The sequence below is a fragment of the Thamnophis sirtalis genome, unplaced genomic scaffold (assembly GCF_051295495.1).
Source record: "Thamnophis sirtalis isolate CommonGarterSnake01/CBP01778 unplaced genomic scaffold, rThaSir2_p1.2 scaffold_1, whole genome shotgun sequence".
Taxonomy (NCBI): Eukaryota; Metazoa; Chordata; class Lepidosauria; order Squamata; family Natricidae; genus Thamnophis; species Thamnophis sirtalis.
Genome location: NW_028261381.1, coordinates 6,824,387 through 6,845,047, shown reverse-complemented (window position 1 = coordinate 6,845,047; position 20,661 = coordinate 6,824,387). Strand labels below are relative to the sequence as shown.

General features: G+C 42.7%; 1 protein-coding gene across 1 annotated transcript in view; it reads left to right on the top strand.

Moving 5' to 3' along the window:
• Nucleotides 1-20,661, top strand: part of KIAA2012 (KIAA2012 ortholog) — a 98,081-nt gene that overhangs the window by 68,850 nt on the left and 8,570 nt on the right. Inside the window, exons 15-18 of the mRNA XM_087704967.1 lie at nucleotides 12,908-13,001; nucleotides 15,348-15,522; nucleotides 16,496-16,631; nucleotides 19,728-20,116. Coding sequence (XP_087561093.1) covers nucleotides 12,908-13,001; nucleotides 15,348-15,522; nucleotides 16,496-16,631; nucleotides 19,728-20,116 — 794 coding nt within the window. The remainder of the gene's footprint in view (nucleotides 1-12,907; nucleotides 13,002-15,347; nucleotides 15,523-16,495; nucleotides 16,632-19,727; nucleotides 20,117-20,661) is intronic.

Here is a 20,661-nt window from a genome sequence, read left to right as displayed (position 1 = left end):
CATTTTACCCACCTCAGAAGGATGGAAGGCTGAGTCAACCTTGAGCCGGTGAGATTTGAACAGCCGAACTGCAGCTAACAGTCAGCTGAAGTAGCCTGCAGTGCTGCACTCTAACCACTGCGCCACCTCGGCTCTTCATGCTTTTTAGTTGCATATTACCCATAATCAAACAATTGTTTTCTGTAAGCAAATGTTAATTGTCTATGCGTATAGTCACCATACAGACATTGTTAGCTAAGCTATGTCATTTGGTGTACTGAATATATGCGCTGAATATATATTTACTGCCATCATGTGTTAAATGGATTTGTAAATGCCATCAGTTGTACAACTTGTGTTCAGGCTGAATTTAACACAAAATTTCTCAGGATCCTTCCTAATTAGCCACAATGATTTGTTTTGTGTTTGCACAAGAATGCATCAGGAAAAAAGTTAAATTAAGAGCCTGAGCATATCCCCCTAGGAATTAACCCTAATCCCAATTTACTTGCAGTAAGTTTAAGCAGCTTCTGCAGAGGAAGATCAGTCGAAATATAAACTTTGATGAATTCTGAGGAGTGTGAGTTATCTAGGGCACAGTTATTACAAAGCCAGCTGGTTTAAGCTGCGATAGAACAATGTAGAGTATATAGCAGCTCAAAAACATCTCCATGTCAACAAGATCAGAATAGTTGGGACTGGAGCCATTGATTGTTCCTCATCTTCAGAAAAGTGAACGCAATCAGCTTTCTCAATTGTTTATGAACATGTTAATTAGGTAAGAGCTAATATTTATCTATTCATACGTACCTCTCTGCCAGGAATTCAAAGCAGTGTGCATATAAGGTCACCTGTTTCTAGAATCATATCTATGACACTGCAATTAAAATGTTCGCAGATTTACAGTTCCAAAAACTGATGAAAATTATGACTGAAAAGCTTCTAGACGTGATTCACACATTAAGTCGAATCAGCATTTCAGAAACCTGGGCTGAAGTGCTGGTTCTAAGCACTGCTCCCTGGTTTCTCGAAGCCTCTTCACTTTCCCCTACTTTACTCCGGAAGTTCTTGGCGGGTTGAAAGAATTGGAGAGTGATTAAGAGATTGACATTTGGCGCAGTGGTTAAATGCAGCACTGCAGGCTGACTGCTATATCAGCAGTTCAGCGGTTCAAATCTCACCGGCTCAGGGTTGACTCAGCCTTCCATCCTTCTGAGGTGGGTAAAATGAGGACCCGGATTGTTGTTGGGGGCAATATGCTGACTCTGTAAACCACTTAGAGAGGGCTGAAAGCCCTATGAAGCGGTATATAAGTCTACTGTTATTGCTATATTGCTATTATGTTAATAATGAGTGTTCCTGTTCTTTCCTTGTGAAATCAAATTAGATTTCTTTCATTCCTCCATCTTGTGAGCAATAATTTTAACACCCTCATTTGGGCTGTAGGGAAGTGAACACTTGGCACTATGGATTTAAATAATATAAACACCTGTGCAAACCAGTGACATATTTTATATGAACTGGACTAAAGCACAAGGCATATTGACCAAAGAGACAATTTTGTTTAAGAAACAACAATTATTTGAGTGCAGATAAGAACTTACAGTACAGCACTTTGAATTGGGGGGGGGGGACTTGCCTGTTTATATTATTTTTCTCCACAATATACACCAGCAATACTGACATAGTTCATTGTTCTGAAACCCACCTCCCCTTGACGGCTCGTTAACAAACTCAGGCAGGCAACTTAAAAGGAAGTCTGTCTTTATCTGTTTTCAGTTCAAACTGGCTTCCAGCCCAGAAAATAACATAAACACAAATCTCCGATAAGAATTCAAAACAAAAGCTCTTACAAACTCTGCAGTTCTTCCACAGTCTTCACAGATCACGTTTACATGAAACACCAAAGCACTTGTCCAAGTGTAACAGGCATAAATCACGATTAGTAATCAAACAATGTTTTACCAAACACGGAACACACGAAGGAACGTTGACTCCAGCGACAGGGGCGTGGCAACATCTCTCCTTTTATCTCCAAACCTCCTCCCACAAGCCCCAGCTGCATCCTGAATTTTGTATCCCGAAAAACCTCTCAGCAGAACTGCTGAGTCACAACAGTTCATATATTGCATTAAACCCACATAAGATAAATAGGTTTTTTACTTTAACCTCTTATGTGGCCCCTAGCCATTGTAGTTTGAAAATTATAGTTTATGATAAAGTCCCCTCAGGGAAAAGGGCGGCCTATAAATAATAAAAAATACAATACAATACAATACAATACAATACAATACAATAGATGTATCATGTCTGTCAATCAGATGTTGTATCAAGTCTGATAGGATTTAGTTTCCTATACCTATCCTGAACCTATTCTCAGATTAAAATTTAGTTATTTATTTATTTTGCCGTCTTTGAACATTTAGAAGTGTTTTTTCAATATTTTGCTCAAAAAAGGATCAATAAGAAATACTTTGATGTAAAAATGGGATGGGTTTAATGGTGAAACCATATTACAGGTACCTGGATCTAGAACAGATTAGATTTCTTGTGCTTAATTTGTAGAATTATCTTACATAAACCAGAATTCAGTCTTTTATGTATGTTTTTTTCCCCCCATCCACATCCAGACACAGATGAAATCTCAACTCAGAATAGAAGACACGGTATAAAAGTGCAGCTAAGGAATGACAGATGTTAGTTTTTAGAAAAGGAAAACAAATTTTAAATTAGATTTCTAAGGGACTTGAGCTAAGGCCTGTTTGTACATATCAGACAATAGATAACCAAAAGACCGTTTTCTTCTTCTGCTGCTGCTGCTGCTGCTGGCAGTGCTAAAGAATTGGTGCCGTGCATTAGCAGGGGAATTTCATTCTCTTGATCTGTGATTTTCCAACATTTGTTAGCTAAACTGCTTAACAACCCCCAGCTACCCATGGCTCACACCAGGGAAGTTCCTAAAGCACACCTTTGTGTGAATCTTGGGCTTTATCTCTAGTTGATTTCTACTTCTGAACTTCACACACGTAGAGATTCCTGTGAGTAAGATAAGCCTGCAACAGTGAGACCATTTCTGAAAACTCCCTACGGAGTTGTATCCAAAGAGCTCATTTTGTGTTAGTATTTCCCTTTTCTTCTTCCTACAAACAGCTAGCCCAACGAAGCCCAAGGGAGGGGATCTTCCCATCTGTCAACTGACTTTTCTAGTTCTACAGATATGCAGGAAAGGAGAGCTGTGCAGAAGATTTAAAAATCTAAGGGCACCTCAAAGGTGTGTGAAATCTGCTATTCTTCATTTCTTCCTTTACGGTTCACCGACAAAACCGCGAAGCCCTTTTCCGCGCCGACGTAACCGCGGAGGGCAAATCCGCGCCGTCCGAAGCACTCAGCAAAATGCGACCCTAGCGCGCCGACATCAGTACTACATTTTACTGTCTGTAATTGATAACTTTATTCCATTTGATGCAACAAAATAAACTTTTACTAGCATTCAAAAGCTAACCCTAACCCTAACCCTAACTTAATTAGTGACATAATAAACTTAATAATAAAAAATAATAAATAAATAAATAATAAATAATAATAAAACTAGTCCTAAACCCTAAACCTAACCCCTAAACCTAACTTATTTAGTGACATAATAAACTTAATAATAAATAATAATAAATAAATAAATAATAAATAATAATAAAACTAGTCCTAAACCCTAAACCTAACCCCTAAACCTAACTTATTTAGTGACATAATAAACTTAATAATAAATAATAATAAATAAATAAATAATAAATAATAATAAAACTAGTCCTAAACCCTAAACCTAACCCCTACACCTAACTTATTTAGTGACTTAATAAACTTATATTTCAAAAGCTTCACTGTTTCTTCCTTCACGCTTTCGTCGTCGCCCTGATGACGCGGTAATGACGACGCGTACTTGTCGGCGCTTATTTGTCGCCGCTATTTTGACGAGCGCGGTTTTGTCAGGCCACGACCCTTTACATCACAGGGGAAGAGAGTGACCAGTCAGGTTAGAGAAGCTATCGCTGATCATTTCAACTGATGGGGGAATGGGTCCTCCCCTCCCTTCCAGTCCTCTATTTTTGCTGCCTATAACCTTGTAGGGTGCAGGAGAGGGGATATAGCAAGGAACTTGGAGAGTTTGGGAGGAGATTTGCAATCAGGCATGCCTCATTTCTACTGCGGAGTAAAGTTGACTTTCCTACCCCTAGTGATGTGCCTAATGAGAGAAAGCAGCAAAACTGATAGAGTCAACCACATGCCTTATTATTTACCATACATTTGCATGCCCACAATCAAGACAGCATTACTTGACAGTGACTCAGAAGGGAGACAACAAATGTGGAAGAAGGATGAGCATGAAGGCAGTTAATTTTTGCTGATTGATGAATGGGTAGATAGCTTTTAACCCAGCAAAAGGGAAGGGCCTTTAGGCTCTCTTTAAATGGAGCTTCCCTAATTTCTCACAGCAAGAAGGGTTATAAACAGATACCACTAATATGCCCCCTTAGGGTGATAGATTCTTGGATCTGAACTTGTAAAGTTTCCAAATGCAGAGTAAAGTTGACTTTCCTACCCCTAATAATGTGCATAATAATGTGTTAAATGCATAGCGAGGGTGTCTGTGTACATATAATATACATAAATCCAAATCCATGCTAGGAAGTAAGTGCGTGATGCGACCTTGTGTCAAATGTCTCAGTCCTTATCCAGAAACAATTAATTGACTTGGTGTCAAATCTCTCTCTATCCTTATCCACAAATGGTTTGCTTTTCAGTCCTTTGCACCAGCCAGTATTCATCAGTAAAATATGTTACACGTATAAATTAAACAATAGTGCTATGGCCTTATTTTTAAAACATATGACATAATTTGAAATCCAACTCTAATGGTTTTAGTAAATCATTAACCCACTTTAGATTTTTTTAAATGCTTTTTGATTACTGTATATTGTTATGTTATTGAATTATTCCTGAACTGCTGCCTGTTTAAACTTCAGGATATTTGAAGACAATGTATTTTTCGCCTTCTAAAAACAGCTACACACAAGCCCTGCCTTATTAACTAATCTCCAAATTATTTTGCATATTGAGTAAGAACTCTTCTGTTTTTGTCACAGTGATCCTCAGCGCTTCAAGGCGCTAGTCGTCACTTATAAAGCCCTTCATGGTATTGGACCTGGGTACTTGAGAGACCGCCTGCTGCCAATTACCTCCACTAGACCGATTAGATCCCACAGATTAGGCCTCCTCCGAATTCCATCCGCCGGCCAGTGTTGACTGGCGACTACCCGGAGGAGGGCCTTCTCTGTGGCTGCTCCGACCCTCTGGAACGAACTCCCCGTGGAGATTCGAACCCTCACCACCCCCCAGGCCTTCCGCAAAGCCCTTAAAACCTGGCTGTTCCGACAGGCCTGGGGCTAAAGAACCGTTGCCCCCGTCTCGAATGGGTATGACTGTTGTGTGTTTTAATTCATGCATTGGTTTGTGTCGTTTTTAATTTTGTCTGTATCCCCCCTTCCCTGGTTTGAGTTGTGAGCCGCCCTGAGTCCCCTTCAGGGGAAAAGGGCAGCATATAAATAAAATAAACATTCAACATTCAGCATTCAGCAGAATCCAACTAGAATACTTTGATTTTATCCAGGTTGTAATCATTCACACAAAATTCTCCATGTCACTTCTGCTACTTTAGGCAGGAGATGGATGTTTGCGCGAAGCAAGTTGCTCTGCAGTTCCATCAGTCAGAAAGTGGGAGTTACTTCTGACAGATTCCTGCCTCACCAACATTGGCACCAGAAGGAGCCATATCACGCGCCCCTCCTACGGGATCTTCCCATCTCCTGCCTTGCAAGTGGTGCCTGGCAAAGAGCCAGGAAAATGTGGAAATGACAGTGCCAGGATGCCATAAATCCCCCCCCCTCCAAAAAAATTAGATTTCAAACAGTCCAAAGTCTAATTCAGTGCCTCAGTGATTTATTGCCATTTAGGCATGTCGGCAACATTATATTTCTCTCTCATTTTTGGCAATTATCTGGGCACATAGTGAAGCAATCAAAATATTCCATCACTCTGTGCCAAAATACCTTTGAAGTGTAATTCTCCATTTTGTACAGTATCTTTGCCCTGGGAAGCCTAACTATGAATCAAAGTTTCTATCTCTTAAATGGCCTATTTATCACATGGAGGATGAGGATACAGATCAGTGGTGGGACACAAATAATTTAACAACCGGTTCTCTGCCCTAATGACCAGCTGGGTAGGTGGGGCTCGATGGTCATGTGACTGGGGGGGCGTGGCCAACTCAACACCACTCACGTCGATGAGCGCTTCACCTGAGAGACCGCCTCCTGCCAATTACCTCCCAAAGACCGATTAGATCCCACAGATTAGGCCTTCTCCGGATTCCATCTGCCAGCCAGTGTCGGCTGGCGACCCCCCCCCAGGGGAGGGCATTCTCTGTTGCAGCTCCAGCCCTCTGGAACGATCTCCCCATTGAGATCCGGACTCTTACTACCCTTCCAGCCTTCCGTAAAGCTATTAAGACCTGGCTGTTCCGGCAGGCCTGGGGCTGTTGATTTTATCCAGTCCCACTTTAAGTTATGAATGTTGCTGTAATTTTAAATTGTTGTATTGTCTTATATGTTCCCCCTCCCTTTTTTATTGTAAGCCGCCCGGAGTCTTCCGAGAGCATACAAAACTAATAAATACAAATACAAATACCAATACCTTAGCTGTTACAATGTACTAAGGGTTAACCGGAGAGGCAGTTTCTGTAAGCAGGGCAATAAAGATTAGGCTAGAAACAACACCAGAATGTTTCCTTCCTGCCTTCCTTACAGGATTAGCCCTGTAAAGTGGGAAAAAAACAAAAGGAGATTTCTTCCCACAACTGGTTCTCCGAACTGCTTAGAAAGTTACCAACCGGTTCTCCCGAATAGGTGCGAACCGGCTGAATCCCACGACTGATACAGATCTAATTTAATCAGAAGACTCTGACTTTAAATCTATCGCATCTCCTTCTCTCTAAGCGCTGATAAGGAGGTGCAGGTTCTCACAAAGAGGCCATTATTGGGAGATAGTCCCCTACCTGTAGTTTGGTGACATTCTCTGTACTCTCTGGAGCTGCTATATAGTGATAACCATAACGACGGCTTCCGGTAGGCTAGAAAGATATGGTTCTGTATCCCAGGGCTAAAAATAACTATGATTTATGCTGCCTCTTCTTGCAACCACTCCTACTACATCAGATATTATCTGCTGTCACACATTACATGGCTATTTATTTATTTGACTTTTTTATCTGATTTAATGTTGGGCTGTTCATAGTATTTAAATGTTTTTGCCTGATTTAATGTTTTTTAGCCTATTTAATGTTTTAGATGTTTCTTATGCTTTTTTCCTAATTTTGAACAGCTCCCACCACACCCCAGTCCATTGAAATTGGATGGCCAATACATTTTAAATAACAAGAGGTCTTGAGTACCCTGTTGAAGAGATTATTTTGTCTTTTTATAGGGTGCCCACTAAGGCTGCACACAGAAAACAATTCTTCATATTTTTGTGCAAAGGTATCAGATCAGTACCTTCAGACTGAAATCTTGTGTCCATTGACAAGGCGCCAAATTTGGCGTTTCTTTCTTTCGGAGAGATCTTTTATGTAGATCTTGTAGGATCTTCTCCAATAGAGTCTTGTATAGCAGTGGTCTCCAACCTTGGGAACTTTAAGACCTGTGGACTTCAACTCCCAGAGTTCCTCAGCCATCAAAGCTTGATTACGGCAGTGGTCTCCAACCTTGGCAACTTTAGGACTTGTGGACTTCAACTCCCAGAGTTCCTCAGCCAGCTTTACAAGTCTTAAAAGTTGCCAAGGTTGGAGACCCCTGCTCCAAAGGACCTAAGGGGGCAGGACAAGAAGCTGGCTGAGGAACTCTGGGAGTTGAAGTCCACAGGTTTTAAAGTTGCCAAGGTTGGAGACCACTGTTCTATAGGATCTGCAGATGTAGGATCTTCTACAGTGCTCATAATTTATCTAAGAGGCTACTGAAAACAGTGTGTAAAATTGTAGCTGGTTTCTCTTGACCAACTTCTTCTATAGCAGTTACATGATACAACAGAGCCAGAAGAACAGAATACCTGAAAAAATATATTTTAGTACAAAGAGTGCTCTATTTATAAACAGAGGTTATGTTCCAAGTGGCTATTTGTAAATATATTTTATTTGCATGTCCAAACAAGCATAGATATTGTTATGTCCACGGAGGGACAAGCATATCCCTGCATTGTCATCCCTCTTGCTCTTCTGAATTCCCACCACGATTCACTTTTTCCAGCCACTGCATGGCTCCAAAGTTGGTCAGTATGTCGTTGCCACTGTTGTCCATCCTTGAGCTCCACCTGATATGAATGGGGACCCGTAACTTCTGTGATATGTGCCGGCACCCATACAGGTTGACCGGTATAATTTCGGGCATATACTCGGTCACCTTGCTCAAATGTTCTGACCGTATTTTCCCAGTCTGAAAGGGTTTCTATCGAATAATCTGGATGTATTCTATCTAAGTTTGTTCTCAGGCGGCGACCCGTAAGTAATTCGGCTGGGCTTCTAGCAGTGGCTACACAGGGAGTGACGTGTTGGTTGAACAAATGCTTATTAAGTTTCTCCTGATAGCCCCCGGGGCCCGTGTGAGTCAACGCCTCTTTCGTCGTTCGCACCATTCGTTCCACCTGTCCATTACTTGCGGGGTGAAATGTCGCGACAAGGGCGTGATGTATTCCTTGATTTGCTCGAATGCAGTTGCCATAAATTGAGGCCCATTGTCTGATACCAACACATCCGGCAACCCATTTGTTGCAAACGTTTTGTTTAATACCCTGAAAACAGCGTCCGTCGTGGGTGACCTCATCATGGCCACCTCCAACCATTTGGAATACGGATCGACGACAATTAGAAAAGACATTCCATTTATCGGCCCCGCAAAATCAATGTGAATTCTAGACCAGGAAGGGCTGAGTCCAGTGCAGAATAAAGCACCTGTTATTGAGGGTCGGCTGCCACGGAGTCCACCTTGCTCTTCTTCATCTCCCGCTGAGGGATATGCCCAGTTGGAGGCCTCAGAGAGCGTTAGTAATCCATCTGATGTAGTGGGTCCACTGCCACGGAGTCCACCTTGCTCTTCTTCATCTCCAGCTGAAGGATATGCCCAGTTGGAGGCCTCAGAGAGCATTAGTAATCCATGTGATGTAGTTGAAGAAGCGCCAAGAATGCGGTCGATGGGTGGGGGCCAGGGGTGGGTTTCAACCGGTTCGCGGCGGTCCCTGCGAACCGGTTGGTCGGCGAACCCGGAAGTAAGTAACTTCTGGGAACGGCGAAGGGTGCACCCGCCTGCCCGTGCTCCTTACCCGGTTTTGACGAGCTCTGCGCTTCCACGCATGCGCAGGATGCATACAGCGCCTGCGCGATCCTCCAGGAGCAGCTGGAACATCGCACAGACGGTAGTATGCATGCGTGCGCCACGCGCGTGCACGAGGACACCGCTGGCCCCGTTCCAACCAAACCGGTTGGAACGGGGCGAGAAACCCACCCCTGGTGGGGGCCCAACAGAAGTACAAGAGAGCCACAGGTCAACACGAAGCCATCGAAGACCAATGTATCTGGACGATTATGTTTGTGTAATACGAAATTAATGGAACATCCCGCGGGTGGGAAGGGGTATTATGTCCACGCTTTTCCTACTGCCTTGCAAGTGCAAGATGGATTTTAAAGTTATTGGTTAATTGGCTGAGAGTTTCCCTTAAAAGGAGCTGTTGGCCAGAAACTAGATGTTGGTTTATAGTCTGCTCTTATCTTGAATAAACAGCATTGTTGGAATGTGGCTCCTCGTCTGTTCCCCACGCACAACATTGCAGATATGCAGCACACTGAAAACTCTCCTCAACTCTGGGGACAATGTCGGTTGTAATTGTGGACAGGTTTATTCGTAATAGCAAAACTCCGTAACTCCAAAGTTTGTAAGAAGAGCAATGTCTGTATTTCTTTAAAACAATATTTCCTAACTAGATGTCCTTTGGTTCTTTTAGGGGTTAACTAGTCCCTGTTGTCATTCTGGGCAGGGATGAAGTTAGATGAAATGGGGTTTATAATATTATACACCTGAAGGATATCAAACTGAGTCAGCTGACTTAATACAAAATCTTTGCATCTGCTCCTTTTCAATGTAAATCAAAGGGAACAGAGGAAACACTGTATGATTTTATTGTCTATTCTTGGATCAAGAGCTCCCTCTGTTGGCCATAGCCCATTGTTAACCTATCAGTCTGTTCAGTTTAGGATTTTGCCTAGTTCAGTATTTCTCAACCTTTAAGATATGTGAATTTCAGTTCCCAGATTTCCCCAGGTAGTATAGGCAGAAAAAACCCTGTAAAATTAAGCTTTTTTTAATAAAAAGAATCCTCCAGTGACTTCAATTTTAAAACTACAACTCACCGTGCTTTGTGGGCACGCAGGGGGCTGGGATGGCAAAGCTGTTTCCTTCCAGATGTTCCACGCTGTTACAAGGAGCCCCTTCGCTGAATGCTGCAGATTCAGAGACTTCATTTTTAAAGCCAGCATCGCCAAGACTGGATTACTGTAACGCGCTCTACGTGGGGCTGCCCTTGAAGAGTGTTCGAAGACTTCAGTTAGTCCAGAATGCAGCCGCGCGAGCGATCGTGGGTGCACCTAGGTACACCCACATTACACCTATCCTCCGCGAGCTGCACTGGCTCCCCATTGGTCTCCGGACACGCTTCAAGGTGCTAGTCGTTACTTTTAAAGCTCTACATGGTTTAGGACCTGGGTACCTGAGAGACCGCCTCCTGCCAGTCACCTCCCAAAGACCAATAATATCGCACAGATTGGGCCTCCTCCGGGTGCCATCGGCCGGTCAATGTCGGCTGGCGACTCCCCGGGGGAGGGCCTTCTCTGTAGTGGCTCCGGCCCTATGGAACGATCTCCCCGTGGAGATCCGGACCCTTACTATTCTTCTGGCCTTCCGCAAAGCGATTAAGACCTGGCTGTTCCAGCAGGCCTGGGGCTGTTGATTTATCCAGCCCCATTCTGAGCTATGAATGATGTGAATTTTAATGTCTGTTTTTTTAAATTTTTATATGTTCCTCCTTCCTGCTTTATCTGTAAGCCGCCCTGAGTCTCTCGAGAGTGGGCGGCATACAAATCCTAATAAACACTAAACACTAAACAACACAAGTCTTTTTTTGGGGGGGGGGGATGTAATGCTCTTGTAGTTGTACATGAATTAACAAATGTGATTGTAATTATTCTAAACCATTGGTTCCCAACCTTTTTTTTTTGGCTATGCCCCATCTAAGCATCTTTAAAATCCTGATGCCCCCTCCCTTGTGACATATAAGTCTTACTTTACTGAAAAAATGGACTCTACTCAAGGCCATTAACTTGGTTTAAACAAGGTTCAAATGGCCCCCATTAAAAATCAAATCCCTACCCCCCGTGGGGAGTGGGCTCCATGGTTGGGAACCATTGTTCTAGACAGTAGCACTCTTCCCCTCAGAATCTCACTCTAAAAAATTGCTCCCATGCAGTCAGTTAGCATTTACATATGATAGGGGTAAGGTCACAAAAAGCAAGACGCATAAAGGCACTGCCTTTATAAGGCCACCTGAAGAAACCACTTTAAGCTTTCAGATTGGGGTAGGGTGAGGCTAGAGCTCATAACCCACCCACCCTCCAACAGATTTTCATGTATGAAAGAGAGTTTTTAGGGGTGGGTGGGAGAGTTCCAGGAGTTGCCTGTAAATGATTTCTAAATATTCTTTGATGTTTTATTGTTTTGTGAGCCATCTGGGATTATAGTACATAAGATGCCTAGTCATTTACGTCTTTTACATAAATAAAAAGAAATCAATAAAATTGATTGGGGGGGGAGAAATTAAAATATGGCAAGGATGACATATATCAGCCTATGCATCCAGATGCATTCTTTTTTTTTAAAGAATTTTTATTAAACACACAATAAAACATTGGACACAGTGTAACCATCTTGGCTTTGTCCTTTCCATACATACATACATACTAAAATATAAGTTAGATATCATAAACACCTTGCTTATTTACATTTGGTCTATTCAGTATTTACAAATATAAAGACATCTTACTTCCATCCATATTGCTTTCGATTTTATCTTATCCACTTTCACTCTATTATAATTACATACAGTACATAATTCTAATTTTCCATTCTATAAATCCTAATCATTTCTTATTTTAGGTCCCTCTTTTCTGTTCCAACAATCGATAAAATTTATTCCAGATCTTACAGTATTCTGTCTCACCTTTATTCTTCACATCCAGATGCATTCTTAAGAACCTTCAAATATGCAAATAGATTTCATCACACTTCAATTATGAGAAGGGTGTATAAATTCAATGGGAAGAAACAAAATCGTATCTATTCTACATCAAATAACCAACAACCTAAATTATATCTAGTTTGCTAAATAAAGTTGCATCTAATCCCATCCATTAAGGGATCTATCTATGTGACTAGGGTAGTTGCGTATAAATTAGAAAAATATAAATTATTCTAATGTATATTAGAAACAGATATTAGAAATCCCTGCCATCTAATTTTGGCAAATGAGGTCACAGCATTCCCTCTCCTGCTGAGCAAATACAGTATAGTTAACATCACATTAAATTACTAAAAATTTACTGCTGTTCACGATACCAGGATGAGTTGCTTGAAGAGATCATTTTACTCTGCTTAACTTTGGCCAACTTTCTCAGAAAGGGATGACTTTTCTAGCTGATGATTTGCATGTTTACCTGGTCCCTTGCCAAGATTCAAAGTGTAACCTGCTAAAAGGTAGCTCTTTTATCACCCCTCTTCCTTCGTAGATGAAGGCGAACAACTAGATTCCTCAGCTCGATCAACTAATCTCCTCCACTATAAACCACGTCTTGCTCCTTTAAAGATTTCTACATCTGAAACGTAAGTATATGGGACAGCTAGTAACTTGTAGAAGAGCTCAGTGTAACAAAATAAGACGTAGACCTGATGCATTAGGAAACTTGGACAAACATTGTAAATTCTCGATAGTTAGAAGATGTATTTCGATACCTGAGAGGTATACTATGGGGTTCCACCACAAATGCGCGCACAACAAAAGCACGCCTGACTAAACCGCGGTGACTAAAGCGCAGTGACAAAACCGCGCGACGAATGAGCGACTAATTAGCCCTAAAGCGCGCCGACAAAAGCGCGCCGACAGAAGCGCGCTGTAACGGAACCCTAAACCTAACCCTAAACCTAACCCTAAACCTAACCCTAAACCTAACCCTAAACCTAACCCTAAACCTAACCCTAAACCTAACCCTAAACCTAACCCTAAACGTAACCCTAAACCTAACCCTAAACCTAACCCTAAACCTAACCCTAAACCTAACCCTAAACCTAACCCTAAACCTAACCCTAAACCTAAACCTAAACCTAACCCTAAACCTCACCGTAAACCTCACCGTAAACCTTACCTTAAATTAAATCGGTGCGCTGTTGTCGGCGCGCTGTTGTCAGCGCGCTGTTGTCGGCGCGCTTTTGACATCGCGGTTTTAGCGCCGCAGTGTTGTCGGCGCGCTTATGATGTTCGCGCTGTTGTCGGGTCACGATACTATGGATGTAGCAGAGGTGTGTTCCTATTGGTTCGCACCAGTTCGGTAGAACCGGTTCGTCAAATCTACCGAACCGGTTAGAAGAGGTTCCACCAGTGGACCCGGAAAGCAGGCCACACCTACAGAAGAGGCTCCAAAACTTTTTGAAACCCACCACTGGTATGTAGGCAATGTTCTGGTGGTTGTATATTTGTCTATTTTCCAACTAGTAGTCTTTGAGACACTCCAACTATATTGGACTATAAACTGTAGAATTCCAGACTGCCTAAACTGACTGCCAGTTTTGAGAATTTTGAGTCCAACACATCTGGTAGGTGCTACATTGCTAAAATAGATAAGAACAGTCAACTTTTGCAATATTTGGGAGAGGTTAGATTTCTTTTTAAGCTCTATCTCTATTGGTTCATATAATTATAATATTATTATCTTTGCCATAGACTGCCCTGAGTTCTTTTACAGTAGAGATGCATAAAAACACCAATGATAAATGAACAAGAAACAAACAAGCTACTTTCATCAAACAGTATCAAAAACCTCAGGGTCTCTTCAACCAACTTGGGCCACAAATTTGTGCTGTACTTCTGTGGATCCAAAACAGGATGGACTTTCAGGACTATCTATTTCCACCCACCATATTTTCATATAAGAATATGCATATTTCATATGCAAGAATACAAAGATTTCATCAGACTGAATGTGCAGTAACTCTAGGGAATTAAATCAGGTGGTGCTTCTTCAGAAAAGCTTGTGGCTTTGAAAAGACCTTTTGGGAGATTCAGAGATTAAAATGGCGTAGGACCATTTTAATGGGGTTCTCAACCTGTAGTTGAGCTTGATGATGTCACCGGCAACCTGAAGGCTTGAAGAAAAGTTAGGATTTAAATGTTGAGTTAAGTCTTGGGGGTCCATACTCATGGTCCTTGGCCACAAAAGATATTTAAAGGGGGTCTGTTATGAAGGAAAGGTTGAGAACTACTGGGGTAGAATATTTCTGTAACTATCAACTGGGAGGTCCATTAATATTACATTTTTTCCCTTTTCCCAGTAATGAAGAGACGGATTAGGGCTCATTCCTGAGTTATAGCTCAAGAAATATCAGCACTTGAAAGTGGTTCACCGACAAAAGGGCGAACGACAAAACCGCGCCCGACTAAACCACGGTGACAAAACCGCGTGTTCTAAAGCGCTCCGACGAATGAGCGCTAAATCGCGCCAACAACAGCGCGGCGACAGAAGCGCGCTGTAAAACTAAACCTAACCCTAAACCTAACTCTAAACCTAACCCTAAACCTAACCCTAAACCTAACCCTAAACATAACGCTAAACCTAACCCTAAACATAACCCTAAACCTAACCCTAAACATAACCCTAAACCTAACCCTTACCTTAAGTTAAAGCGCCCTTCTGTCTCCGCGCTGTTGTCTCCACATTGATGACGTCGCGGTTTTAGCGACGCGGTTTAGTCTGGCGCGGTTTTGTCGTTCGCCCTTTTGTCGGGTCACGCTTGAAAGTAAACACTAAGAGAACAGTATTAGGAAAAGGTCAATCCAAACTATCTGTCCTTTGATTGATATTGCTAATTTTACAAGGTGGAAGAATGATTATGTGCTTGGGAGCTTTCTAAGAGTTTATCTGACCTAAATATGATCCCCTGATTGTATTATCAAAGAAGGCAAGCTCCAGATCCTGAACATGCTTCCATAAAGCCTTTTGACTACCCTGAAGACGTTATGGAGAATCCAAGAATTGACCTGTATGCTTCTGAAATCTTCGGCATGGAGGAAGATGTGACAGCATTGTCAGAGTCAACCAGCCAGCCACCTGGGATTGCCCGCCTCAAACAGGTATGGGCTGGGATTTCAGTCTTGTGCCTGCAACACAAATAAAACTGATCTGGATCTGGGTTATTGAGGAAATGGGGAGGGAAGAGAGAAACAAAGGTAGATTGGATGACATGGACTTATTTGGTGATAAATTTCAGAGTACCATTATCTCATCGTTTTTAGAAAAACTGGAACTTGTCAAATGTAATGCTTCATGTATTCTTTCTGCCAGCAGGGGTTCATTTATTATTTATCCTTTAATTGTCAATACACATAGGAAGGTTGCAGTGGTGAGTTTCAAAAATTGTTCGAACCTACTCTGTGGGTGTGGCCTCCTTTGTGGGAGTGGCTTGCCGCCCATGTGACCAGATGGGAGTGGCTTGCCGCCCATGTGACCGGAGATGAAGATGCCGACGACACTTGTCAGAACCACCTTAAATTACCTCACACACAGCACTGGCCTGCATAAGGATATGATGTAAACTTGTTTTTTAAAAGGCATCTTTGGTTTGCGTTAAAACAACTTCAACACACGTAATGTTCTGATTGCACCACAAACGCAGTAGTCATCCTTACCTTTCACAGAGGCACTGAGTTTTATAAACAGGAGCATGATAGTGTAGAATAATCATCTCCAAGGACCAGTGGTGGGTTTCAAAATTTTTTGGAGCCTCTTCTGTAGGTGTGGCCTGCTTTCCGGGTCCACTGGTGGAACCTCTTCTAACCGGTTCGGTAGATTTGACGAACCGGTTCTACCGAATAGGTGCGAACTGGTAGGAACCCACCTCTGGTCAGTTAGTAGATTGACCCAGTTCACTTCAGAGGTACTCAGTACAGATGAGAAAAAGATGCTGCTTTCTGGAAAAATTACAATAAGGATGAATTGGACTAAGCCCAGCCTCTGCTTTTCTTCATGCACTCGCTTCCCAGACAGAGGGTAGGATGACATTAAAAAGGAAAGATCTATATCTGATTCTTCTTTTCTTGTTTCCAGGCTGAAGGAGTTTTAAAGATCAAAAGGACTGAAAGACCCAAAAAACAGCCAATACAGAAAGCTGGAGATGGGTTGAAAAAACAAAAAAAGAGTTTGAAGAAAGAGAAACCCCAAAGTCAGACAGAGTTTGTTGTAGGTACGACTTTTTCTGTTGCATAACAATTTAGGAAGAAGGGGAGAGGGAGGGACAAAGAGAAGAAGGACAGGATTTTCTAACAGTTTCTCAATAACCAAGGGCTTGATTGATGGCCAGGTAACCTGCTTTACCAAAACTAGCCCTTTGTCAGGTTCAAGATAAACTGAAAGAAAGATAAAGGACAATTGGGGAACTGTCTATCCACCAAGGAGCAAGGAGTTTTAGTGAGATTATATTTAGTTGCATTATTATTCTAAAGTTGAAAATACTCATTTAAATTGGCAGGGGCAAGATTTTTGGCACATTTATGCCATCTTCCATCTCCTTTCCTGATGAAGCTTCCTTAGTTTTCCTTTAGTTTTTCTGGCCACGACGATAAAAAAGTCATTAGTAGACTAGGGCATTGATGATGTTACCTAGTTGGGTATAAAACATCTGCGACCAAAAATAAATATGGGACTAGGAAATTCCAGATAGTTTATGACTGAAGAAACAAGGAATGATATAATCTGTTTAGAGCTAGCCTAGCAAAGAGGAGTTAAAGCTCAAATGAAAGATAGTTTATAGTTTATAGTTTTATTGATTTGTATGCCGCCCACTCCCGAAGGTCTCCGGGCGGCTTACAATAAAACAAGGGAGGGGGAATAATACACAAACAACATTAAAATATACAACAGTCACAATCTCCGGGGGGGCTGGATATTCCGAGAGCCCCCCGGCCTGCTGGAGCAGCCAGGACTTAACAGCTTTGCGGAAGGCCGGGAGGTTAGTAAGGGTCCGGATCTCCACGGGGAGATCGTTCCAGAGGGCTGGCGCTGCAACAGAGAAGGCTCTCCCCCGGGGAGTCGCCAACCGACATTGGCTGGCAGATGGAATCCGGAGGAGGCCTAACCTGTGTGATCGAATCGGTCTATGGGAGGTGATACCAACTTTTTTAAAGTTTATTTTAGAATATCTTTGTTAAAGATTTATACCCTGTATTGGTTCTGGGAAGGCGTGGAGGGGGGAAGGTTGGGGGGTTTGGGGGAGAGGGGAGGGGGAGGGAGGTAAACATTTGTAAAAGTTTTTTCCCCAAAAATTTTCAATAAAAAAACATCTGGAATCAAACAACCAGCTCAAAGACCACCAAGGACACCACAGTTCAACCCTGATCTACATATATTCTCTTCTATTAGATATCATTGGCGATGCCTCTGGGGAAGGAACGCCATTGTAAGCATTCAAAAGATTGTGTGGATCAGTCAGATCTTTTGCCAAAATAACAACGGAGCACCATTTAAAGTACTTTTTTCCCCCCAAATCATCTACAAATAAAGCACCATAGAAGGACTCACTCTCCTTCCACATACAAAAAAGTAGTTAATGTTTTGGGGGAAATGCATCAGAATTTACACGAGGGAAGCACCTCTGTGTGATGTGATAAATCAACACATCTTTTTCAGGCTCCCACAAGATGTGGGATTTTTGACAAGCCAGCTCACGAACTTCAATGGCTTTTTTAAACCAGTTACATTTGTTCCCCGGTTGAGGCAGAAACCTAAATAAAGATCAGCTGCTTTAAAGAATAGATTGGAGGTGCTGCTCCCTTGTGAGTTCTAAGGTTCTTAATTTTCTAATTGCTCAGCCCTAATGATCTATTGGATAAGTTCTCTTAAGAGAAAGCTTTGGTGGGCTAACTGCCCATTTTATTTTATTTTAAAAGTATAAGAGTAGATAAGGTGTTGATGTACAACAGATCGGGGTGGGGGATGAAGCAGATGGAACAAGGTTCCTTCTGCGAGACCACCTACTGCCACCGGTAGCCTCCCATCGTCCACTGCGATCCCACAGAGTTGGCCTCCTCAGGGTGCCGTCGGCCAGACAGTGTCGGCTAGCGACCCCCAGGGGGAGAGCCTTCTCTGTGGGAGCGCCTTCCCTCTGGAATGAGCTGCCCCCGGAGCTTCATATAATCCCCGACCTCCGGTCCTTCCGACGCGCCCTAAAAAGTTGGCTTTTCCAGCAAGCCAGCCTGGCCTGAACAAAACAAATCAAAGTATTGACTATTGTTAATTTTAATTTGAATTCTTTTAAAAAAAAATGTGTCATTGTTAATTTTAATTGGGTTTGGGGATATCCTATTTAATTTCTTTTTAACTTTTGTAGTATGCGTTTCTTTTAATGTTGTACACCGCCCTGAGTCCTTGGGAGAAGGGCGGCATATAAATCTAATAAACCTCAACCTCAATCTTAAGGTATAGATTTGGGGAACAGAAGATTAAGATTAAGATTAAGATTTAGTTTATTTGTATGCCGCCCTTCTCCGGGAGGGACTCAGGGCGGCGAACAACTCAAGGAGGGGAAAAGGGGACATAAAACACAATACACGTAATTAAAATACACAAGAGTCATACAGCCATACAAGTCGAGAGGGGAGGGGAACTCATCAACCCCAGGCCTGCCGGCACAGCCAGGTTTTAACGGCTTTCCGGAAGGCCTGGAGAGAGGTGAGGGTCCGAATCTCCGCAGGGAGTTCGTTCCAAAGGGCCGGAGCTGCCACAGAGAAGGCCCTCCCCCGGGTAGTAGCCAGGTGGCATTGGCTGGTGGACGGAACCCGGAGGAGGCCAACCCTGTGTGATCTGACGGGTCTTTGGGAGGTAATTGGCAACAGGCGGTCTCTCGAGTACCCAGGTCCAATACCATGAAGGGCTTTATAAGTTACGACTAGCACTTTGAAGCGTATCCGGAGACTGATCGGTAGCCAGTGCAGCTCGTGGAGGATAGGTGTAACGTGGGTGTACCAAGGTGCACCCACGATCGCTCGCGCGGCTACATTCTGGACGAGTTGGAGTCTCCGAATACTCTTCAAGAGCTGCCCCATGTAGAGCGCATTTTTCAACAATTGAAAAACTCAATTGTTTATCACTTTCCTCTCAAATGCCTGTGCAGGTACTATGGCACAATTCTCGGTAGCATTGGCCTAAATCCTACAATTAATAATTTTTAAAATCTCTGTGAAGTCATCCCCCACCCACCCCACAAATGATTTACAAAAGGTAATTTTAGTCCCAACTACAGATCTGTGGAATAAAGCGGAATAAAAATACTTCTTCCTTACAGGGAAGCCCAGAGAGAGAAAAAATATTAGGAAAACAATTGCTCACTCCAAGGGAAAACCCACAGTTGTCAAACGATCAGCCAGTGTGGAAGAACGAACCCACGAGAGAGATTCAGGGCAAGAAGACGTTGAAGCAGAACCTATTAGATGCCTTGTAGAGGAACAAAGAGAAGAAGGAGGAGGAGGTGACCAAAGTCTTCCTGATTCTAGCATTTTTATGGAGGAGCATCCCTTGACACTTGATATGAACCAAACATTTGGTGAAGAGGTTGCCGATACTTCTGGGTTTCATCCAGGACCTGCTAGTGAAACGTCCACTGTTACCTACAAAGCAGTCTCCACTGAAAATGGTTCCCAGGCTGATGCAGAGCAGGGAAATCAGCTAATGGAGGTAAGGTTTACTATTACACCAGTGGTGGGTTTCAAAAATTGGTCGAACCTACTCTGTGGGTGTGGCCTCCTTTGTGGGAGTGGCTTGCCGCCCATGTGACCAGATATGAAGATGCCGACGACACTTGTCAGAACCACCTTAAATTACCTCACACACAGCACTGGCATGCATAAGAATATGAGGTAAACTTGTTTTTTAAAAGGCATCTTGGGTTTGCGTTAAAACAACTTCAACACACACAATGTTCTGATTGCGCCACAAACGCAGTAGTCATCCTTACCTTTCACAGAGGCACTGAGTTTTATAAATAGGAGCATGATAGTGTAGAATAATCATATCCAAGGACCAGTGGTGGGTTTCAAAAAATTTTGGAGCCTCTTCTGTAGGTGTGGCCTGCTTTCCAGGTCCACTGGTGGAACCTCTTCTAACCGGTTCGATAGATTTGACGAACCGGTTCTACCGAATAGGTGCGAACTGCTAGGAACCCACCTCTGTTTCACACCCACCCACCAGAATAAAGGGTCATTTAAATTTCCCTTACATAA